Consider the following 24,478-nt stretch of genomic DNA (forward strand, 5'->3'; position numbering starts at 1 on the left):
AATGAAACCCAAATTTAATGTTCATTCAGTTTTTTGAAATGTTTGTCGATAATTTTTCGAAATGACAGCATCATCCTCTACTTATAAGAATCAGATGAATAACAAATTTATAAGAATCCAAACACTCACTACTCTTTGTTGTTTTGTTGCAAATTTATATGATCTTTTAGCTAGTGCTTTCTTTCATTTCTCTCATACATAGGTCATTTTAATTGTTTTTTTTTCCTATTCTCCTCTTCACATAAAGTTCCTAATATAGTATGTTGTCCTAACTCTTGTTGCAATTTAAAAATTCCAAAGGAAGTATGAACTGTATTAAACCATAGATCCTAATAAAGTTATTCTCTTGTTATTCTCCTCTTCACATAAAAGTTCCTATTACAGTTATATCATAGAAGAGTTGTCCATCTTTTCTAAGGGACGCAACCTTCATTGAAAAATGAAAGGGTTGGACAATAATAATAACAAAGTAGAAACAACAATAACAACAAATCGCCATTGATATAAACAAGTCATTTGTCACAATTTTAGTTAGCTAAACTTGTGTTCCAGGACTCAAGTGGGGGAATTTGGGTCAATATACTTTTTAGATAAGACCACATCTCTTTCGTGTTTCGTTTAGCTAACTAAAATTTAGCCAAATAAAATGTGCTTCGATCATAGACTTATAATCAACCAAACTACAGGAGAGCATTGAATAGTTAATATCTCCTCACTTGCTTGCAAGCAAGTCAATTTTTGAGCTGCTCAACTCTGGCCCTATGGGCACCTGTGTCTGATTGGCTTGATCAATCGGGCGATTTACAGGGCTCGATTAGTTACATTTTTGGTCATATAATGTTCACCCATGATTTTAGTCTGACGTGATTCAGCTCCATTTCAGGTAATATGAAAGTCCCATACCAAAGTTTTCCCCTGCAATAAAAGAAATGGAAGTATCAAGTATGGAGGTATCAGAAACCAGACACAACTATGTAGCCATCACAATTTATGAACATGCATTCAAACAGCAATGTTGCTTCAGCCATAAAGGAAAGACATGGACTATGTAGCCATCACAAATTAGGTTCCCGAGGTGAATATATTTCTTACCATTGAGAAAAGGAATAAATGCAAGGGAGTTAAAAGGAGAAAATATTGGTGAGTCGTAAATTGACAACCTATAGATTAATTTTTAATACTTTCTCCGTTTCATAATACTCGCTATACTTTTCATTGTGGGAAGTTTCACATTTCTTGCTACACTTCCCTTTTGGACAATAAACTCTCTATACCTCTCTCCTCTCACATGGGTCCCTTTTCTTTTTACTCTCTACCTCTCTCTTCTCCAAAAATTGCCTATGAGTCCGTGAATTGAGAAGTGTAGCGAGTAATATGAAACAGATGAAGTAGGTGGTAGTATCCAACTCAACAACAACCAAAACACATTTTTAAACTGGTAATTTACTTGCTGCGTAGATAAAGTTAACTTTCGGGATTTAAAAAGAGATTATCGATGCCAAGAAAATTAGACATATGCCCCCATAGAAGCATGTTCTTAAACTTAAGTATCTAAAATTTAGACATTTAGCTTAAAAGTTGAAGCAGAATGAACAGGATATTAAAGTTCAAGAGACAAGATAGAGTGACTTTTTAGCACTTTTATGAGAGTGACTGCACAAATAAGAGGAACATTTGCAAGAATCCATCCCCACAGCAACTGAAAATTGTCTAGCCAAATCTTCTGTAAGTATAATCACTAATAGTAATGGAATAAGTTGTGTTCGTTCTTAATGCCCTGACCTCATCTTTTAGCTTAAGACATGACAAATAATATATGGAAAAAGGAATTGGGATGATACTTCAGTACTGCAGTCATTATGGAAGAAGCTCAACTAATCACAGATTACAAATGATTTACCTTAGATACTTCTTGTTTTTTCATGTACAACAATACAAGCTAATCAGATTGTCACCTGCAAAATTCGCAGAATATTATCACCTTAAATCCAAATCCTCAAATCTCATCGATATCATGGAATCGATGCAAAAGAATTATCTTTTCTTTTTCACAATACGTGCAACCAAGGTCCTTGACAGGCAATATTAGGACGATAAGACAAGTAAATACAGAAAATAAATAAAACAATTCAAAAATTTAATTTTCGTTTATCATCCTCCTAAAACTATCTACCAAGGACTTTTATTCCAAGTATTTTAAAACAAATGAAGTATACCAAACACGCTTCAAACATGAAACATCAAAATTCAAGTGTATTGCGCCTATTGGAAGACTAAAATCACTTGCATGAGTTGCATCAGCAGATATTTGGTGTGAGGAGTTCTCTATAGTTATCACATGTAGAGTGTTAAACAAGCAATTTGTACTGTTTAATTATTCACCCTTTTATTCAACTCAATCCACTCCCTATCAAATATATAGCATCAAAATTTTCAAATTCTTTTCAAAGATTCGCCTCAATGGTATCAGCATTTCATCCTTGTTGCTATTGAAGGGCCACATTGGGTGGAAGTTTTCTGTAAAGTTCATGTTCTTTGGTCCCTTACTTCAAATAGAAAAAAGGTGGTCGTAATCTGATAGAATATGCACTAATCTCAATTTCTTCATGTAATTCATGCATACTCGTACGAAATCTTCACAATCAGCCACATACACATATATGAACATGAACAATAATTAAGGTTCGCCGTCTAATAAACTAGAGTCTAGCTAAATGGCTAACTAGTTCTTCATCCAACGTGATGTGTATAGACATCAAAAACCTCGCTAAATCGAAGTTGGGTTATTATATACACAAGGAAATGTTACAGGGTAAGTGGAGATATGCTAGAGGACGTGGAGAAGGAATCCATGTACTATACATAGATTCTAGATGAAATGGACTGAATGATAAGGATTCTCACAGACATTGAAAAGATGCATCTTTGTGCAGCAATAAGAGATACCTAGAAACTTGCAGGAAATAACTTTCAAACAATTGATGATTACTAGACCCTAACAATGTATGTCAGGCATCCTTTATTGACAGCATCTCTGGCTCGAGGTCGAAAGCTTGAGATCATAAGTTATTAGATTTTAACTGATCAGAACTTGAATGCAACAACAGATATTCTACTTGGAACAGTATAAACATGAATGATTGAATATCCAAGGAACAGAATAGAAGACTTGTTTGAATCCCTTAATTTTTCTTTAATTGAACTGAATGCAAACTTACCATTCCTTGCCATCTTTTTTTGTATATCTTAGTAGGATAACTGCTTCCCCTACATAGGTTCAACAATAAGATAAGGGTTTACGCGTTGTTTGGTTGGGCGGTGAATATTTTCCTTAGAAAACATTTTTTTGGGGACACTCTATTGCAAATTTGCAGTTTAGTTTTTCGTTGTTTGGTTCCTTTTGTAAAAAAGTCGGCGTGATAAGGGCAAATAGTAAAAGAAGGGAGAGATTCAGGAAAGAAAAGAGCGTAGAAGAATATATAAAATTTTTGCCCTTGGAAAAACTAATTTGCAAACTTTAGCAACCAAACAAAGAATGTGAAAACCAATTTACTAGAAAATACTTCTGCTAACCAAACACACTCCTCTTATTTACTCAACCCAATCATTTGAGCATGACTAAGGAGTTAAGGGGGACTTGAATCAAGAAGAGGCTATGGAAACATCCTAAAACAATGGATCATCATCATCATCCATTAAAGCCTCCAACTTGCAATCCCCAGAGTACATATCCTGATTCTAAATGTAATGAGCAAGTTTTTGGTGCAGTCTAGTTGGCATATAATTCCCACCAGAATCTTCAGGTTTATGCTCATTCAAGCAACTTGCAATATGACTCCAAAACTCTCTCATCACCAATCTTCTATCATCCTGTTCTCTTTGCATTACCACCTCTAGTATCGATATTTGTTCTTAATATGGTCCCTTCTGGCCGGGCTGACATATTCGATGATCGAAACAGTTAGACTCTAGGAACATAATCACCTTCATCCAAGATGTAATCTAGTTGTTAAAATTTCAGTTACTCATCACCTATGTTTTGCTAAATCAGCTCAAGTTAAGGTCTTGTTTAGTCACATAAGCAGATGACAATTGACAACCAAGAATCAAGAACATTTTCAAGCATGACGTGACATTTAAGATGATGCACAAGTAGTGACTAACCTAGTTAGGGTGCGTTCTTTTCACCTTGAAAAAATACAAGGTTGAGGAAAACTAAGTTTTATATAAATTCAGCAAAGTTTAAGTGAATAAAACACACCCTTAGAGAGTGAAATGTTAACAAAATTGTATAGATCTAGAGATAACCATAAAGATCTTTTAAGAGAAAGCAAGTTAGAGAACTGTCACGTACTTGCATATGATTGGTCCTGTATGTGAAAGATTCCATTAGGTGTCCGTACATCTGGTAGCCCATGACTATCGAAGTAGCTGTTGGGATATGATTATGGAGTTTAATCAGCACAACCTAGTTAGAGATAAAAGACATGGTGATGGGCAAAGCCATACTGAACTTTATGCTGAACCAAACGAGGTTAAATTCTGAACTGTTTTTCATCATAAAATGAGAATGACTATAAATGGTTAAAGACAAGCTATAAACGAGAACTTCCTAGCAGATTACTTGAATACAAGTTAGGAAAAACACAACTGGCTTTAGTACTCCATTCTATAGTGACAGCTAACGACAAAGCGAATTCAATCAGCGACACCTTAGACTTATTGCAAAAACGATACATAATGAAAACATTAATCTGTTAATTTCGCGATTTTAGGCTGTTTCAACAACAAACAATTAGATCAGACTACCTATCCAAAGAAGTACAAACAGCCAAAGAAGTCACTCCACTTAACATTATCTACAAAACTATGAGGTAAGAGTTCCAAGTGAAATCATTGTACGGACTAAGCTAGCCAGCTAGAGAGCTTGGAATGTTGTTCAGGACATAAGTACAATAAAAGATCATCTGCAATAAGGAGCACCAGAAAAGATATTCTACACAATGACTTGGTTGACAATAGAAATAGTAGTGTATAGAATTAAGTGGCTTGTGCTCACTCGTGAAGCTCTCCATTCTGTCAGTGGAATGATTGTGAATCTTCCAAGGCCCACTTAATAAAATCAGGGAAAGTATACTCACCATAAAAATCCTGAAAGCTAGGAAAGCAAATGCATACTTAAAGAAAGTTTCATTTATTACCCTGATTATCTTATTAAGCGCTTCTTAACTAAGATTAGATCATGTATTAAAGACAACATCAACTTCAATAAACCAAACACGCTCTCTTTCCAATGAGTAATATACCTGAGAACCTAAGATGGATATATCTGCCGAATATGTAATCAACCTACTAGAGATAGATATTAATTCATAGTGGAATCCAACTCCGCAACAAACAATATTTTTAAATTGTTTATCTCGTAGATGTAGTATTCTCCATCTTAGATAACATAAATTTTAGTCTCTTTTTATTATGAAATCTTAGATGTTAAGTCAAAAAATGATTGACTTTCGAGGTACTTAAGAAATAAGCAATCACCAGTACATGATACTATAGTCTATACTTAACAGTTTGAAAGAGTATGTTGAGGCCAAAAACTTGAAGATGTCATGAGCAAATAATGTACTTGTTAGGAATGCGTAAGCAAAAATGTGAAAGAAAAACAAGACGATTATTTAGTAGTAATATGAGATACTGATTCTTCAACCTGGGAAAATCCTTTTCCGTTCCTTCCTCCAGCATATTCTTGTGGTTCTTAGGGAAGCAAATCAACAGAAATATTTTCACAATTTTTTTGGAGGAACTTTGGGAAAAACTAGGCCCAACTGGCATTACCCCACATTCAACTCCACACCACTATAAAGAGCAGGCATTATCAGCTCTTTCTCATATCATATCATTGCTATTACTACTACTCATTCTTAGGCTATTCTTCATTCTCCAAAACTAAACCAAGTTCTTAACATTCTTATTACAATATGGCATCAGGCTCAATGTCCTCCCGCGGAACAGGATGCACTTGGACTCCGAAGCAAAACAAAGCCTTCGAAAGAGCCTTGGCTATTTACGACAGAGATACTCCTGATCGTTGGCACAATATAGCCAGGGCGGTTGGTGGTAAAACTGCTGAAGAAGTTAAGAGGCATTATGAGGACCTTCTGGAGGACATCAAAAACATCGAATCTGGCCAAGTGCCCTTTCCTAATTACAGAAATATTGGTAATTGAACCAAGGAGACTAGAGTTTTGCAGAGCAAAGGTATAATATAAACTTAATCTAGCTAATCTCCCTCCATTGTACCTTACACAAATGAAAATTATTCTCTGTTTGTTTTCAGGTTCTTTTCTTCATCTTTGACTAAGGCTTTTGAATTGTTTCCATAGTTGGTAACAAAAGATAAGAAACTGATGAAAATAGCAAACAAAAAGGTCACTATAAAAGTGAAATCTTAAACTCATTGTCATTATCATAAGAGACGTACTAAGTAGACTTCAAAATTTCATGTGGGATTTGAATTTACTTTATTTAGGTTGCCTAACTTAACAACCCAAGCGCAAAGTTCAACCTTATAATTTGAGCTTAAAAATTTAGACCCACTAACCTACTTTCCTACTCTAACATTGTTTGTTTCTTAAGGGAAATTTGTAGTTTAATATTCCTTTCGTCCACAAATACACTTAATGTTTGACTTAAGTAGACTTCTTGATCATTAATATTTTTAGTTACACATTTGTTAAAAAGTCTCATGCTTTAAAACATATTGAAGGACATTTACATTGGTGAGAGTGTACATGCTATGTTACTCGGACACGGCCACATGAATACACACACTATTGTTTGACTCATCTACTTTATGAAAAAAAATCATCATTTGGCACAAAGTGTTATACCCACATCAAAGTATTGAAACTCGACACGGATACTTGAGAAACATGACATGATCAGCATGAAGATTAACTTAAATTTATGGTCAAAGTTCTATCAGTTTGACCGAAATATTCAAACGGGATATCTATTTATGGACGGAGGGAGTAGCAAGCAGCTTAACTTATAATGCATTTTATGAGTCTATCATGAAGATTAACAGGATTACTATAAAGAACTGAAGCATATCCCTAAGCATTGATTAAAATATCATGCAAAAGGAATCATACTTTTGGCACCTACAATGGAAAGGCATCTCACATGCCCAATTATGCAACCATTAACATCGAGTAACACAAACATTAGATTAGATTAATACAAAAAATTCACAATACAACAACTAATGACAACACAATTATAGATAAGTTAAAAAACAAATGCTACTTGTATTCCAATAATAGTAAGTATCAATCTTACTTCTAACATTAGTCTTTGTATTCTTGTGCAGGATTGAAGAATCTATAGTGCTCTGTTGAAGATCTATCTCATCTCATTGAATAAAACAATTGATTAATGACCTGCTGTTCATTAACACCTAGTTAATTAAAGCAACTGGATTTAATTTTCCTAAGTACCAAGTGTTCTATTAGAGTAGTATTGCAGCAATGTAACAAATTCCTAATTTGCGATCTTCGTTCCTAGTTATGTATGAGAGATTGTTAATTAAAGCCAAATGTTATTTATGTTGTGATTACGCAATTGTATGAAGTAAAATTGCTTCCATTTCAGTTATCAAGAAGACTTACATAGTGTTTTACATCACAATTTGAAAGCAGAATTTCCTTCAAGGAAACAAAACTGCATAGACAACCCAAAACATCCTAGAATACAATGACTCTGAAACTAATTATGAGATCAAAAGTACGATAAAATCAAGCTCTAGCCTCAAACTAACCCCACCTTCATTTCGATATAACTTTGTATTTGTATATACAGTTCTAAGTTGGACAATTGATTGAGTTAAATATGATGGACGCTTCAATCAATGTGCATTCTTGAATAATCTCATTTTTCAATTGATCAACTATTCCATTCTACCAAGTTCAATGTTAGCGGGATAAAGATTAGTCAACATCTATATATACATCAATGCAACAATAAGATGTTATTTGTAACGAGTAATTTTGTTGGTTGTTTATCGATCACATTTTATTCATGAAATGGGTTGGATTGGTATTAGTCGATAATGCAAACATAGAGCTAACTGCTAAGACCTCCACAAATAACTTAAATCAAAAATAAAACTACGAAAAACATAACTACTAGATTAAAAAAAAAACTAACTAATTAAACACTATAACATTCCACAAATTACGAGAAGGAGCTGAAGAAGTTTCAAGAGGTGTCTGTTAATCATTGCTTTCGTGAAGCTAATCAAGCGGCGAATTTTATGTCCTATAGGGGTCATGATGCTCCATCACTTTTATATTGGTTTTCTTCTTCTGATTTACTATTTTCTACCATCATCCGAAAGAATGTTGTACGTTAGTTCTATCCTAGGATTCAATCCTAGTTTGTTTCTCCTTAACAAAAAAAACTAACAAAAGATAGAAGAATAATCAGGAAAAGGAAATAAAGAATACAAAAACCTAAAGATAACAAAAGTAAAGTGCAAATAAAACCAAAGCCGCATATAATAAATTCAAGGCCAATTTGCAACTATTCATATCTATAATCACGTAATAGCGAAATACATGTTGAGACGAATCTACCAACATATAGAAATAGATAGAAATTTTTTGAAGGTGATCTAAAGCTAGGGTTAGACAAAATTGCACCTGTAACCTCTGAGATTTAATAAACTATCAATATTTATTACTTCTAATGAGACGATGATCAGATTGTTACAGTTACGCTATTCGATGTAGTACGAATTGACATTGTTATGAAATTTTCGGAAAGAATCTGCAAATTTCGTATTACGATATACCAGTATTATCCGAAACAAAAGATTGAAGATAATCTAATTAAAATAATAATATTGAAGATATCTCACCTGTAACTCGTGTGTAATTGAGATTATGATCAAAGCTTGAACTGATTAATTTCAATGAGGTTGTGATTTTCTTGAGTGGAATTGAGCAATTTTGTGATCGAGGAAGATGAGCGAGAAATGGCGGGAAGTTTGAAATGTTATGTTGGAATTCATATCAAGCCGATCAAATGAGCGTAATTATAAAGGGGGAAATAGAAAGAATAGATGAATAGGTGTTGAGTTTATGAATTTGGTACAAGTATTGTATAGAGCTTGAGAATGTGAGAGGGTGTAGACGTGGAGTAATCGACCAGTGACAAATTGACAATACTCCCGATTGTATAATCTAAAATTAAATAAAGATTACGTTCTTTTGAATTGAACTTAACCTGAACTGAAATGAAAACTGTGAGAGGAAATTAATTACATTGAATTGAAAACGTTGGTTCGATTTGAGCAACGGATCTTGACGTGAAACATCTTCGTAATGAAAATGGAGGGGAAACATGAGTTGGCTTTTCTTATTCATTCTGAAATTCTCGAACATAAGAGTTGTTAAAGCTTATTTCAAACTAAATATAAATTCTTGTCCTAAACTGGATTTGTTTCAAGTAAACTAAATTTTCGTTAATTCAATCCAAAGAAACGTAATGGGTACCACACTGATAAAAAAAAATTAGTACAAACCTATCCTTGTCGAAATAGACAAATTCTAAAAGTAGACTTGAATTAATGATATAATTACATTATTAATAAAAATATTCTACGAATTTTCAAATTTAAGTCGAATTATCACAATGATCATATCCAACCCATCACCATCAAAATTCTTTTCCAATTCAACCTCGTCCCTTCCAAAATTTTCATATATGAGAAACCACATTAATTATATGAATGAGATTATATGAGGACCACTTTAGGAAAATTTCGTATATATAGTTGTACACTTACGGTACTAACCTTTTTTATCAAGAAAACAAAATTACTTTCTATGCTAAATTTCCAAAAAAAAAAAATTGTAGTTTCAACAAGGGTCCCACATTCTGATTTAAAATCTCATCAAATTTTTAAGAATGTAATTGTGTAATTTTCTGTAACTAAAAGAAGATACATCAAACAGTATATAACCAATATGTAAACTCAAAAATACCATTAAAATAACAAGAGAATTATTCCTACCATTATAAATCACACAATTATTGCGAAAATAACGTATTGCACATCGAATAAAAGGGTCCTACCACATCGAATTAGTACTCATTTTTTCGTGGATTAGAAAATCAGTTATGATAAGTAGTTTTTCATCAAAATAAAGAAAGATCAATTTTTTTTTATATTTTCCAATTGAAAAAATATTTTCCTTAGAAACTCATTTTAAAAAATATTATCCATAAAACCAAATAAACCCTTCATACAATAACTCAAAAAGAGAAATAAATACTACCTCTAATTCATATTATTTAGACAATTTCTAATCACTCTTTATTTCAAATCGTTGAAAATAATATAAAACAAATAGTATTAGCAATTAACAAAAGCTGAACAAAATTGACAAGGAAAATAATTGATATTTGGCATTCAATCATTTCATTAATTCGAGACTGAAACTTTCGTTTTAATTACAAACTAACAGTAACATCCCACTCTCTATAGTAAACTCAAATCACCCAAGAAGAACACCACAAATTAACCAGCGATCAAAATTAACAGTAACAGTAAACAGTACCCCAATAACAACTCAAAAACAGTAACATAGATCCAGCTTTTTTCCAACCCCAAAGGCCCAATCAAAAGCCCAATAGGCCCAAACAAAAGCCCAAATTAAAAACAAAAAAAATCTAAAATATCCTAATTCCTCCAGTTTCCATCAGATCCACCACCACGAGAGTAACGGTCACCACCACCACCTCCACCGCCATAACCACGGTTTCCACCACCACCATATCCTCCACCACCACCACCGTATCCTCCACCACCACCTTCACGACGTCCACCGTATCCTCCACCACCACCTCCGTATCCTCCACCACCACCTTCACGACGTCCACCGTAACCTCCACCACCACCTCCACCGCGGAATCCACCGCCTCCACCACCTCCGCCACCACGAGATTGCGCCTCGTTAACGGTAATTTGACGTCCGTCAAGTTCAGATCCATTCATTGCTTCAATTGCAGCGTCGAGGCTTTCTTTTGATGAGAAAGTAACGAATCCAAAACCTCTAGATCTACCTGTTTCTCTGTCTTGAATAACCTAAAAAAAATCGAAAAAAAAAAAACGATGTTAGATTATAGATCTACTAATGAATTACAGAAAAAAAAACTGGAAAAAAATTGATTAAAATTGATTGATTGATCATCGTTCGTTCTGAAATGGACATACCGTTTCCGGATATCATCATAAAAGAACAGATCAAGTAACAATAGTAACAATAGTAACAGTATACAGAACAGAATTTTCAGATCAAAGTAACACAATTCATCGAATCAACGAAACTTTTTTTTTTGTTTTTGAGATTTAGTAACAAGAAACCTTCGAATCAACGACATCTCCATACTGAGAGAAAGCACTGCCCAATGATCGGTCATCGGTGGCCCAAGCAAGGCCGCCGACGAAGCATCTGTACTCGACTTCTGACATTTTTTTTGAGGAGAGAGAAAATATGAAACCCTAGAAAATTGTTGAAATGAAGAAAGTGAAGAAGAGCACGAAGAAGAATTGGGGATGAAATGATGTTTATATAGGAGATGTTAGGGTTTGAGGGTGTAGATGTTATGCCGTTTAAAGTATTGACTATGGTTAATTTAGATGCAAGTTGTACGTAACCTTGGTTAAATAGGATATTCTGAGATTTGAGAAAAATATCTGTGTGATAGTGTGAGTGATCTTATCTTTTGCTTTATGTTTTGTGATCGTGGGCTTTAGTAGGGAGTATTTATTTGTCATATGACCATTTCCCCACTTTCGGTTGGTAAAGGACTAAAGGTGTGTATGGGTTGCCTTGGCCTATTGGGAAATTTGCAAAAGTGTAAAGCTCTAATCCCTAAAATAGTCTAGATAAAGGCCTTATTTTGTTAGGGTGTTCATTTTGGATGTCTGATTCGATCCGAAATTTTGGATCGAGAAAAAGATATTTGAATTCGATCCAATAATTTTCTTAATTTTAATACAAGTACATAATAATCGTGATTTTCTTAATTTTCGTGCCCAAAGTGAAACGAAAACTATAAAATGAGATGGATGGAGTATATATTTTTTTTTAAAATGCAAGTCTTTTTTAATGCTACTTTGAATAAAGTTTTCTTGTTTAGAGTATTTAGCTCACCAGAAAATTATCATATTACTTTTTTTCTTTTTCCATTTAAAGATACTTTTTTTTACTTGGTCTCGTTATTTTATGTAAAATAGGTCAAAACATAATCCTATAATAGTTGAAAAGTAATATTGTTAAAACTTCTATGTAAAACATAATGTAGTTGTTAAAACAAGTCTGGAAGGAATAGTTTTTAGTTGCAACTTCTTTGCATTAACTATTAATTTTAGTGTATTGTATTAATTAGTTTGACTTCTAGATTGTGTGAATTGTTTACACTTGGGATAGTTTATCCATAAAGGATTTTTGCAGAATACTTTGTAATGGAATAGTAATAATGAATAACTTTAAAACAAAAATGTCACTTCACCACTTATTTCATAAATAACTCCGCTAAAAAGTTCTGCTATTTATTTCAAAATTAGCTCATTAAATTAAAACATCGCTTTCGATTCATTCTCAACCAAACTCTCTTATTAAAACTTTAGAGTAGTCAAACATTTATTTTGCCTCAACTCTCTCCTTTTTTTTTTTTTTTTACCTAAACACTCTCATAAAAGAAAGATTCATCATTTTTCTTTCTTATTTACAATAGTGGCTTAGTGTTTTTCTTAGACCATGATTGAGAAATTTGTTACAAATAATATCATCCCATGCTTTTTATTTATAAACTACTCATTTTTCATTTTCATGGACCAATTATCACCCTTAGCACAAAGACATTGAATTAAAGAAAGATGCCATTGCAATTATCATCTTGTACTCTTTTCATAATTTAAATTAATAATCTCTTCACGCCGTATTTATCCCCTTCAAACCTAAAAGGAAAAGTGGATAAATTAATAAAATCAAAAGGAGTATTGATATGAGCTTTATTATTGTTAGTGGAATGGAGACTTACTACTTGATTTCAATATTGAAACTGACAACTTTGCACAACTTAAACTAAATTGACACTTATCCCTATATCTTGCTGTTGAAGAGTTGTCAAACAATTAGCATCTAATTTCTTCATTTTTCCACTAAAATTGTAAACTTACTACTTGATTTCAATTATCCCCCATGGTGGAAATTAGTGAATGAAAATGGGTAAATTCGTGAAGACATGAGTAAGATGGGTAAGACACTTGAGATACCGGCACCGATGATATCGCCAATTGACATAACGTACGATGTAGAGACAGACACCAATGGAATCACATATGATGCTAGAAGAGAGAGACATACCCCATAGCTGACGAGAGATGCATTTCATAGAGGGAGAGTGGAAGAGAGATGTTTCATAGAGGGAGAGTGGAAGAGAGATGTAAATCAGGTATGTTATAAGTCATGTCACTCTCTAATATGAACATATTATATATTTGTGATATAGTATAGATCTATTCCTAGGGCCTCAACCATCAGCTTAAGTTTTTGGTTGAGTTGGTCCCTCGACATGGTATCAAGAGTCAGCGTGACAAAAAGGTCACGGGTTCGAATCTCATCCAAACTTCCTTTCTCAGTGGAATATTTCGTGCCAAGTATGAGGGGTCTATTCCTGGGGCCTCAACCATATACTCTATCACTTTGTACATCAAACTTGGACTTGAATATGAAATTTATCTATATAGGTCCAGTTGTTACTTGGTAAAAAGAGAAACGGTGGGCTTGGTCAAAAATTAAAATTTTGTCAGTAAGAGATTATTAGATGTGTATTTAGATGAATCAGATTTTGCGAGGTTTCAAAAGATGCACAATGTAATCAACACTTTTGGTAATAGAATTGTTTTTTATATTAGGACAATGCTTTGATTGATAGTATTTTTTTTTTTGTACAATGTAGTAGATTGATAGTCACATACTCATATATTCATTCAACACCGTTTTTCCTTGAAACTTTATGAGAACTATTATAGTCTTTATAAAGGCCCTGTTCTTTTGGACTGACTTAGGTAAAACTGAATTGAACTGAATTGCGCTGAAATGAACTAATATGAATAGAAACTGTGAGAGAAAACTAACTGATCTTAGCTAAACTTAACTGAAAATAAGGCCAAAAGAACAAGACCATAATATAATAGACCTACTTTCTTGAAATGTTATGTATTTCATGAAACTTGAATTGTTCTTTCTTATTTATAATTTTTCCAATTTTAAATATTTATGGTTAAGATTGTTTTGTATATAAGTAAATACAAATAGTCAAAATCTAAAAATACTCATAAATGTATTATACCTATAAGAAAACATTATTACTAAAAAAAGTCATGGTATCTCTACTTATATATTAATAAAGATGGCAAACGAGTCATACCAGGCGGGTCATAATCGGGTCAACTTTGTGTTTGAGTCGGTTCAGATCCATTCTAGTACGAGTCGATCTCAAGTCCCTAAGATTTCGGGTCGCATATGGTCGGGTTAAATCGGTTTTCCAATGTCGCAAATAAATAAAACACATATACGACTAACGAGTGTAAGTTAATTAATTAATGGATAGTGGCAAAATCATATATAGTTTTTCATGACAATTTTTTCCTCAAATTTTTTTAAAAGTAACTAATATGACAACATTTTAGGTCAGGTTCGATCATCATTATTGGGTCAAATTCGGGTCGAGTCACTTCCTATTAAGGTGTATTAACTTTCGGGATGAGTGACTTCCAAGCCTGTAGATTTGGGTTCGGTCTATTAGCTTTCAGGTCGGGTTATCGAGTCAACATAAGTCTTAGTTATTCTGGTGAAAACGAGTATAACAGCCTGTTTTCCCGAGCTGCTAGGTAAGCACACTTAAGATTCACTAATCACAATCAATGTTTAGTAAGCCTCGAATTAAACATTTACTCGCAGCGGAAACATAACCTAGAAAACGATCTTGGACCTGTGGGTCATTGGCCCACAAAACAAAATCCTTTATATAAGACTTCAATTACACCGATATCTCGACTAATATTCCCAAATATTGTATACAATGAAATATATCAGAAACTATTCCTTAATTGACTATCTAAAATACAAACTCAATCCATAAGCTACGACAACAACTTTCTCTTGCTTCACTTCGGAATCCTGAGCTCACAACACCAAACCTGCAATGATATTTCACTCTGCCACCCACCAAGTGACAGGCCACAGAAATGACAACACTATCAGCAAAGCTGAGTACACACTGTGTAATAGAAAATACAAGTTTAGGTGTATTTTGAAAACTAACACATAGTTATAGTAACAGATAATCACACTCAACTCAGTTAATATTTCACAAAATCAATCGTTTGGCATGAACGCGAGTGGAGAGGGGTACCACGCAGTACCAGCTGTCTCCAAACTATTGAGGGTCGTCACCCAGCCTTTTATTGTTATGCTTGCAAGACTTACCCGGACATGTCCTATAACGCCAGGATTCGCCCTTCCTGGAAGGCAACAGCTAGGGACTCTACCCGCCCTAACTCGGGGTGCCTATTCATGCCTCACTTTCATATTTATAAAATAAGATATTTAATGATTCATACTTGAATCCTCAATACTCATAACATAACACCATATTCGCCTTATCTGGTCTTAACTCATATCTGAATCATTTCCTCATTATCATACCAAATCATATTTTGAGAAATATAGTATTTTCGAACGATTTCGATAATTGAACAAAATGATACTTTTATAACAATCCAATAGCAATTCACAACTAACTCAAGAGATGTATCTATAATCATGGCCATTACCACAAACATATATGATATCCAAAATTCAATATAACGCCACGGGAGCATTTAAATAATTTTTGCTGAACCCAAAGGTTACCTCAACTCTATAACAATTATACGAAACCTCCAAGCATCATAACTTGATTTCCCATATCATCTTGAATTATATACGTCTACATAGCCATTCTCCAACAACCATCTCACGATAACATCAATAATCAATAACCAAACTTAAACTAATTCCCAATTCACAAATTATCAACCTTTAACATTCTAATTTCCTTAATCCTTAATTAATATCTATAACTTCGATGATATTAGCTACATCGACTTGCATCCCAATTCATAATCATAATTCCAAATTATATAACTAAACAAACTAAACATAACTCACAACTGTACCTAAATCAAGCACCTAATTGTGCTACCAACAATTATATTGAGAATATAAAGCTAGCTCGACTCGTAAATAAACCTCAATAAACTGATTTCTATGTTGCACTCAAATCCTTAACCAATATATCAATTCCAACATTATAATCTCCTTCATAATTCCGAATGATACTCCATTCCAAAATCATCCTCCAATAATCACCTCATAACAATAACAATAATCAACAACCAATCTTAACTATTCTAATTATCTTCTTTAACGCAACCATTATGCTAATAAAACTGAATCCCGCAAATAGAAATTAATGAAGTCATTCCCATAACTCATAACTCGACTTCATACATATCAACTCCAACTACAATAATTATAACAGTTTCCCAATTCTAAGATTAGGACTTCCTCGCATCATCAACAAGACTATCCAATAAGAACGATACAACAACAACAATAGGCAACAGCTTCACAGCAACTCCACCACAACCACAATGACAGAACAACAATAACCCAACAACACTACTACAACAGAGCAACAACAACAATAGCAACTCCACAACAACTTCACCACAACCACCACAACAACTCAACAACAACAATAACATAACAACTCCACCTTAATCATCATAATTACTCCACAAGTCCATGTACTAAACACATTCCATTAAGAATCATAATCGTAATGACTTAGTGTATAAGTGTTGTTTAGGTCAAATGAAACATCTCTAATGAACCTTAGCATGTATACTCAATTAATATACTCAATATACACATAATAAAACACAATCATAAGTAAATTCATTTCATAAACATGCTTTACACTAGAAAGAAACAATCACCTAACTATAGGTATGGAAATCTCTAGGGTAAAACCAAACTAAGTGTGTACCTTAACTAAGGATGCTTAAAGCCACGAAATTCCTTAATCCATTGGTTAACTACTCCTACAGCTTCCCCTGAATGTATAAAATGCTAAATATAGTTTCAACAAGCTTATAGATATGAAAAACTAAGCTTAAATACAAGAGGTGTAAACTGTTGAACTTACAGCAACTTATGTGATCTTTCAGCAAGGTTTTCTATATGAGTTTAAGGTCTAAAGATTGGAACCAAAGCTTGAACTACTTTGTATGGATGTCTAGAAGAGTTCTATGTAAAGAAAAGTGGGTGTCCAAGAGGAAGAATTAAAAGAGAAAAGAGACGAAAATCCAGAACAGCTTTTATAGTCTGTTCTGGCGGTACCCCAGGGGAGGGAAACCTCTTCTGGGCAAGGTCGGTTTCTTGGAGTTTTTGGTGATTCTTGCTTGAGGTGTTAGCCTAAGGTGTTGGCTTTCATGCATAAAAAGTTCTTTGAGAGATCGACACTTAAGTAGCTGCTAAGCAGCTTTCTTTGAGGATAGGTCTGAGCTGTAATTTCAGCTGGCCAGGTTTTACTATGTAAGCAATTTACCTTATGAAGCCACGTAATTCTTGGGGATAAATGACCATTTTAACCTTAAGACATCCCAAGCATGTCATATATCAAGTTTGGTTGGGTTCTGAGCTCGGATTCAATCCCAAATGGCTCTTTAACTGGAAGTTCATCGCTACCCGATAAAACAATCTCCAAACGATTTTCATAATCTTAATGTTTAAGGCTCTCAAGGACTTTCTAACTTATCTATTGGTTTCCAAAGCCTTCTTAGCTAATAAGAATGATGGTTCTTATCCTCTTTGAGCTTTCTTAACCCTTAAGAATGATGATGCTTATCCACAAGCTTTCTTAACCATTAAAAATGATGATGCTTATCCACAAGTTTTCTTAACCATTAAGAATGATGATGCTTATCCACAAGCTTTCTTAACCATATAAGATGTAATGCTTATCCACAAGCTTTCTTAACCATTAAGAATGGTAATGCTTATCCACAAGCTTTTAAATAAAGGTTCTTAAAAACAGGGCTATTACAACGAGTCTCGGGACGGATCATTCGGGGGAAACGAGTCTGGGGTCAGGTATTTCGAGTCCGTTCAACTTGCCGACTATATACTCCCTCCGTCCCAAAATATAGTTCCCATTTTCCTTTTTTCACGGTAATTTATGCAAGTAGAATCTAAGAGGGATAGTAAAGATTTTTTGTTTATTTAAATAAATGTTGTATGGGAAAAGATGATTTTATGAGAAAGAGTGGAGAATAATTGGTAAAATAGCATTAATTGTAACATTTTGGTTGAATAAACAAAGGAAAAAACAAATTTCAAGAAAAAAAAATGATGGAACACGATTTTTCTAGACAAATTACGGAAAAATGTGGAACTAAATATGAAAATGGGAACTATATTTTGGGACGGAGGGAGTATGTTAATAGGAGTAGGACATGAAAAAATTCAAAGAGGAGAAAAAGATATAAAAAAGAATGCAACTACATAATTAATAAAAAAATTAGAAGATAGAAAAGGCATAGGAAAAAGAAAATAATGAAAATATACGACACAATCAATTAATTCCTTCTCAACTAAATTTTTGAAAAAAAATAAGAATCCCTAATTTAGTAAACCGATTACAAATTTAAAAATTACTGATTTACTCAATAATATTAGTAACTAATTTAAATTTGTACATATTTTTACACGGACCACGTGCATATAAGACTAGTTACCAATAACGTGAGAAGGTTGGATGTGCGAGACTAAACCGTAACGATAACATCGACCAAATTTAGTAAGCGACTTAGCGTTGTTGCTACTAATGTGTTAACGTCGACGGACCAAGTAACTGTGGGCCTATGGCGACAAGAATGTGAGAACGTTGGGTGTGCCGTGTGCGAGACTACGGACTGAGGTATATTGCAAATAAGCCACCACCACAAAGGAAGAAATTTCTAAGATTTGGTACTAATCCTTTCTTCTTTCATAAGCTTTTTCTAGAAAAATAGTTGTCTTTTCCCCCTAATAATACATCCTAATCAACATCTTTATCCTCAACGGACTGTTTCCCCTGCCTTATCCAGTAACAGTGTGTTTTTGTCTTGTACCAGAAAATATCATTTCATATTACTTCAAAATCAATCACAAGATCCACAAAAAGTAGGTGTGACAAAAATCATACCATCTCTCTATTTTTAAGTTTGCATCATTTGAGACGAATTTACAGGTGACTATTTTTCAATCGGAAATGATTCAACAAAATTGGCATCATTTGAGACGAATTTACAGGTGACCATATTTTTCGAAGCGAAATAATTCAACAAAATTAGTTAATAAATAGAATCACAAAAGCAAAACTACAACTAAAAATATACAAAAATAATATAATATACTCAATAAGTCAAAAATATTGTTCTTTAATCGAGAAAAAATAGCTAGTTTATGAAAAAATGAATTACACTAGTATATACAACCTTTAGTGTAAATTTATGAAAAAAAGTATACTTAAATACACTACCCACAATGAAAATAAGGGTGAATTTATAAAAATATTAGACATCAATCAATATAATACATAATCAATTAATACATATTTTTTAAAATAGTACTCCGTATTAGTTTACATATTATACCAATTATTGAGGACAAGATCAGTGAGATCCCAGATTAACCAAGAAATTTTGACAAACATAAACATAAAATTAGCACAAAGAAACAAACACTTTTTTGGCATTCAATCATTTTTCATTACTTCTAAGGCTGAAACTCTCATTTTAATTACAAACTAACAGTTACATCCCCACTCTCAAAGTAACCAAACATCCAGAACACCCTACTTTTAATTCCATTCATATCAAAATTCATTTAACCCATTACATAAACTTAACTAAATCCACCACCACAACCACCACCTTACTACCTAGCATAACACCAGTAACAGTAGCGATAACGATAACGATAACAGTAACGATAACATAGATCAAACCGGAGCATTAGCTAAACACTAATCTCGACCAATTTGAAGAGTTTAAGATCTCCATCCTCCTCCTCCTCCTTCACCACCACGGGAAGAGTATCGGTCACCACCACCACCTCCATATCCTCCGCCACCACCTTCACGGCGACCTCCGCCATAACCACCACCTCCACCACCGTATCCTCTGCTTCCTCCTCCACCGTAACCTCCACCACCACCTTCACGTCGACCACCGCCGCCGTATCCTCCGCCACCACCACTGCGGAAACCACCGCCACCTCCACCGCTGCGAGATTGTGCCTCGTTAACGGTGATTTGACGATCGTCAAGTGTTTGTCCGTTCATTCCTTCAATGGCGGCATCGAGTCCTTCTTTTGATGAAAATGTCACAAATCCAAATCCTCTAGATCTGCCTGTTTCTCTGTCGAGAATAACCTAAAAAATTGACAAAAAACTCAAATTAATCACAGATCTATCAAAATTAATCGGAGAAAATGTAAAATTAATAATAAAAAAATGATCGTCCGTTGTTTCATGGACATACCGTTGCCGGATTTCATGAAAAAATAACACAAGATCAAGTAACAAGAAGTAACAGAGAGATTTAGAACAGAATCAAAGTAACAGAGTTTTTTTTTTCATCATTGTTTGTAATTTAGTAACACGAAACCTTCGAATCAACGACATCTCCATATTGAGCAAAAGCATTCTCCAAAGCTTGACTATCGGTGGCCCATGCAAGGCCGCCGACGAAGCATCTGTATTCGACATCAGCTGCGGCCATTTTTGAGGAAGAGGAGAGAGAAAATGAGGAAACCCTAAATTTTTGAACAAGAAAATAGTGAAAGAGAAAATGAGAGTGATGAAGAAGATTGAAGGAGAGAGTGGTGTATATGTAGGGGTGAGGGGGAGAGGTAGGGTTTGGAGGATTAACTAGGGTTTGGAGATTTGAGTTAGATGTGAACTTTGGTTTGGTTAAAGAAGATATTTTTTTGAGATTGAGGTGTATAAAAATATCTTGTGATCTTACCTTGGGTTTTACGCTCGTGATCGTGGGGGTTTAGTCAACATTTGGAAGAGAAGATATTTTTTTGGGAGGAAGATGCTCTCTCCATTATCTTTTCTTTTTGAGATTTTTATGACTAGTGATAATGAGTGAGTAAGTAGTGATGGGACCCAATTAGCCACATTTGCCCTTTGGTGCTTCCCTTCAGTCCAAATTTAATACTCCCTCCGTCCCATAATATAGTGCTCACTTTTCATTTTTTACAAGAATTAAGGAAAATGGAAAGAGTTTTAGGATTTCATAAAAATATATATTTAAGTAAATGTTTATTGGGTATTTTTGTCTTTGAATTAGTTTTTTTCTTCTTTTTCTTTTAAAATAAAATGAAAGAGCAATAAATATACCTTGGAATGGTGTAAAACAATAAATAGGGGCACATATTTTAAAAGAAAGTAGGGGTATTTTGAAAAGTTTTATGTAGAAATGAATGATAATTTAGTCCAAACAAATTGATAAAAAAGAATAGGCACAACATTTTGGGACACCCAAAGAGGAATGCAAGCACTATATTATGGGACAGAGGAAGTACTTCATCTGTTATAAAATATACAATTTTCGATTTTTATTAGTTTACGCGTTTTTTTTTTTTGAGGTTCCTTATTAGTTTCTAATACTACATATGCATTTAACTATAACATAAAATAATAGTTTCTATTTTCATCGATGTCACACAATATTATTTCTCTAATAACTTTGTGCAAAAGAAACAGGTAAACTAATAAGGATCGGAGGGAGTAGTTCCTACACCAATTATTAAAATAGGTGGTCTAATTTTAACATAAGATTAGACGAACCTGATACTTAACTTTTTTTGACAAGTCCGTTCGATTTTACTCTAGCCTAACACTAATTTAGGTATTCTTTTTCTTCTCTTTTCCTTGTTTTCTTGATTCTCGAACGACGACGGACAAATTCAAAAAATTACTCGATAGTCTTACGAAACGTATTAAATTAGTCATCAAGTTGACTAAACTAGTCATTGAATGGGTTAAAGAATATCATTATTGAGTCGATTAAGCTGATCACGAAATAGATTACGCTGGTCCCCAAATAGATTAAAGTAGTCACAATATTTAAAAAGGTGGCATGTTCTCTTATTAATACTGAGCTTGGGTTGTGTCTAATTTTAAATTTGAAGTAGATGGTCTTTTACAAGACCAATTGTAGTTCCTATTTCGCTTCTGGGTGTCCTGAAGTATAATTCTCGGTTCTATATTTAGTTCCATATTTTTTCGTAATTTGTTTAGAAATATTGTGTCCCTATCATTTATTTGCTTCTTGAAATTTGTTTTTTGCTTTGTTTATTCAACCCAAATGTTATAATTAATGCTCTTTCACCCATTATTCTCCATTCTCTCCTAAAATCATCTTTTCCATACAACATTTATTTAGTGCTTGTTCTCTTTGGCATAAAACACTTGAACTGAATTGAATTAAACTGAACGGAACTGAACCGAACTGAAATGAGTAGTGATATGTGAGTGTAAAAGTATTGTCAAGAGCTGAACTGAACTAAAAATAAGTTGGGGAGAACAAACCCATAAATAAGCAATTACTACCTCTCTTAGATTCTACTTCCCTTAATTCCCGCAAAAAAAATGTAATAGGGAACAATATTTTGGAACAAACGTTTTTTGTTTCTAGTTTTCATTTTTTTTTTTAAAAAAAAACCAATAATAAAAATATGAAAATTAGAAGGAAAAAAAAGTAGGTTTAGCTTTCTGTTATTATTTTGGTTCGAGCAACGTATTTTGATTCGGGCGATACACGAACAATTATACAATATGCTATTATTTATAAATTTCATAATTAAGTTTATTAGCTTTTCGAAATTATTTATCTAGTGCAAAATTAGATAATGGACACTATGGCATGATAAGTTTTTTTTTTTAAAAAAAAATCTAAGTGATTGGGGATAAAAATAACAATTTCAGTGGAATTATGAGTGCTTGTTTGGTGACTGTAGGGAGTGCAAATTGTTTGGAACTTTTTTTCCTATGTAACTAGTTATTAGGTCCGGGCTATGTCCCGGGTAAGAAAAAATTTCATTTATTAATATTGTACTTTGATATGATAACACTAAATACAACTTGGTCTACTGGTTAAAATTTAGTACATTAACTTGAGGTCACGGGATCAAAACCTATACTATGCAATTTTTATTTTATTTTTATTGTACATGGATTACATGAACTATAACTCCTTAGGGAGAGCGCCACGTGGCACCGTTCCTAGTTCATGCACGCCTTTTAATATATTAGTATAGATAGATTGTATTTCCTAGGAATTGTTAAATATTATTTGGTTATTCATGGGAAATGGAAATTTCCATAAGAATTCCCACTTACCTAAGTGTCCCTAAGTAAGTAATTTCCTCAATTTTGTGAAAAGTGGAATTTCTTAAGAATTTTCTACTTCCCATGAATTTGTCAACCAAACAACATTAAAAAAAATTTAATTCCTAGGTATTTTTACTTCCTATACTAAACAACGTCAATCAAACAAGCACTAAGACTATATTATGTTTTATTTTGAAACAATACATATTGAAATTGTAGTGGATTGGTGGTGAAACTCTCACATATAATGTGTTCGATTCATAGTAGCTACACATAAAGAGTGACACGGGGCACCGTTCCTTTTTGCTATAAATGCCTTTTAATATATTTGTATAAATATTTAATATAAGTATAGCTAAGTCTTCGTTTGTTACGGCGAAAAATATTTACTTGGGAAATTATTTTTAATTTTACATTGTTTGGTTTGCAAAAAAGTGTAAAATCACTTCCCCTAAGAGTAAAATTGCTCTCCCAATGATGAAAAATCATTTTTCATTCTAAATGAAGGGAAAACCATTTTCCTCCCTTTTGCTTGTGTTTCTTGTACACTCCTCCCACTAACTACTTACTTTATTTTCATTTTTCATTCGTTTCATCATTTTTCTTATATTTTACCAAACAATAGAAAACTAATTTTGGAATTGCATTTTTCATTATAAATTTTTTTCCATGAAAATCATTTTACACTGAAAATGTTATACACCCAACCAAATGAAGTCTACTTCTAAGATCATTATACTCATTATATCATATAACTTTTATATTCATAAGACCAAAAATCGAAAACTGACAGTTATGTCAAACGGGGCATTAGATCTGGTCAAATGTTTGGAAGCTTCGTTGACATCCAACGTATAAGAGTTAAGATTCACCAGCTAGCACGTCGTTTGGTTATTATAGTGTT

General features: G+C 33.4%; 3 protein-coding genes and 1 long non-coding RNA gene across 4 annotated transcripts; 1 reads left to right on the forward strand and 3 right to left on the reverse strand.

Annotated features, from left to right (window-relative positions):
* Nucleotides 1–470: 470 nt before the first annotated feature.
* Nucleotides 471–9,390, reverse strand: LOC109136142 (uncharacterized). The gene is made up of 4 exons (XR_007269605.2): nucleotides 8,924–9,390; nucleotides 4,355–4,431; nucleotides 1,901–1,955; nucleotides 471–915 (listed from the first exon to the last, which is right to left on the reverse strand). It is a non-coding gene; the product is annotated as an uncharacterized LOC109136142 (long non-coding RNA).
* LOC104904352 (protein RADIALIS-like 2) lies at nucleotides 5,803–7,621 on the forward strand. The gene is made up of 2 exons (XM_010692578.4): nucleotides 5,803–6,261; nucleotides 7,376–7,621. Exon 1 carries the CDS (start codon nucleotides 5,982–5,984, stop codon nucleotides 6,228–6,230), a length of 249 nt encoding a protein of 82 aa, XP_010690880.1. The 5' UTR covers nucleotides 5,803–5,981; the 3' UTR covers nucleotides 6,231–6,261; nucleotides 7,376–7,621.
* Nucleotides 9,391–10,450: 1,060 nt separating the features above from the next.
* LOC104904353 (glycine-rich RNA-binding protein) lies at nucleotides 10,451–11,626 on the reverse strand. The gene is made up of 2 exons (XM_010692579.3): nucleotides 11,435–11,626; nucleotides 10,451–11,155 (listed from the first exon to the last, which is right to left on the reverse strand). Exons 1-2 carry the CDS (start codon nucleotides 11,540–11,542, stop codon nucleotides 10,751–10,753), a joined length of 513 nt encoding a protein of 170 aa, XP_010690881.1. The 5' UTR covers nucleotides 11,543–11,626; the 3' UTR covers nucleotides 10,451–10,750.
* Nucleotides 11,627–19,894: 8,268 nt separating this feature from the next.
* LOC104904354 (glycine-rich RNA-binding protein 7) lies at nucleotides 19,895–21,049 on the reverse strand. The gene is made up of 2 exons (XM_010692580.4): nucleotides 20,840–21,049; nucleotides 19,895–20,604 (listed from the first exon to the last, which is right to left on the reverse strand). The coding sequence occupies exons 1-2, from the start codon at nucleotides 20,951–20,953 to the stop codon at nucleotides 20,221–20,223; spliced, it is 498 nt and encodes a 165-aa protein (XP_010690882.1). The 5' UTR covers nucleotides 20,954–21,049; the 3' UTR covers nucleotides 19,895–20,220.
* Between the last annotated feature and the right edge of the window lie 3,429 nt (nucleotides 21,050–24,478).

The sequence above is a fragment of the Beta vulgaris genome, chromosome 9, assembly GCF_026745355.1.
Source record: "Beta vulgaris subsp. vulgaris cultivar EL10 chromosome 9, EL10.2, whole genome shotgun sequence".
Lineage (NCBI taxonomy): Eukaryota > Viridiplantae > Streptophyta > Magnoliopsida > Caryophyllales > Amaranthaceae > Beta > Beta vulgaris.

Excerpts from the sequence above, each read along its gene's own strand:
- LOC104904352 (XM_010692578.4), top strand. The coding sequence starts at position 5,982 with ATGGCATCAGGCTCAATGTCCTCCCGCGGAACAGGATGCACTTGGACT.
- LOC104904353 (XM_010692579.3), bottom strand. The coding sequence starts at position 11,542 with ATGTCAGAAGTCGAGTACAGATGCTTCGTCGGCGGCCTTGCTTGGGCC. Across the intron at positions 11,156-11,434 it reads GAGATGTCGTTGATTCGAAG|GTTATTCAAGACAGAGAAAC; the intron begins GTTTCTTGTTAC and ends GATTTTTTTTAG.
- LOC104904354 (XM_010692580.4), bottom strand. The coding sequence starts at position 20,953 with ATGGCCGCAGCTGATGTCGAATACAGATGCTTCGTCGGCGGCCTTGCA. Across the intron at positions 20,605-20,839 it reads GAGATGTCGTTGATTCGAAG|GTTATTCTCGACAGAGAAAC; the intron begins GTTTCGTGTTAC and ends TCAATTTTTTAG.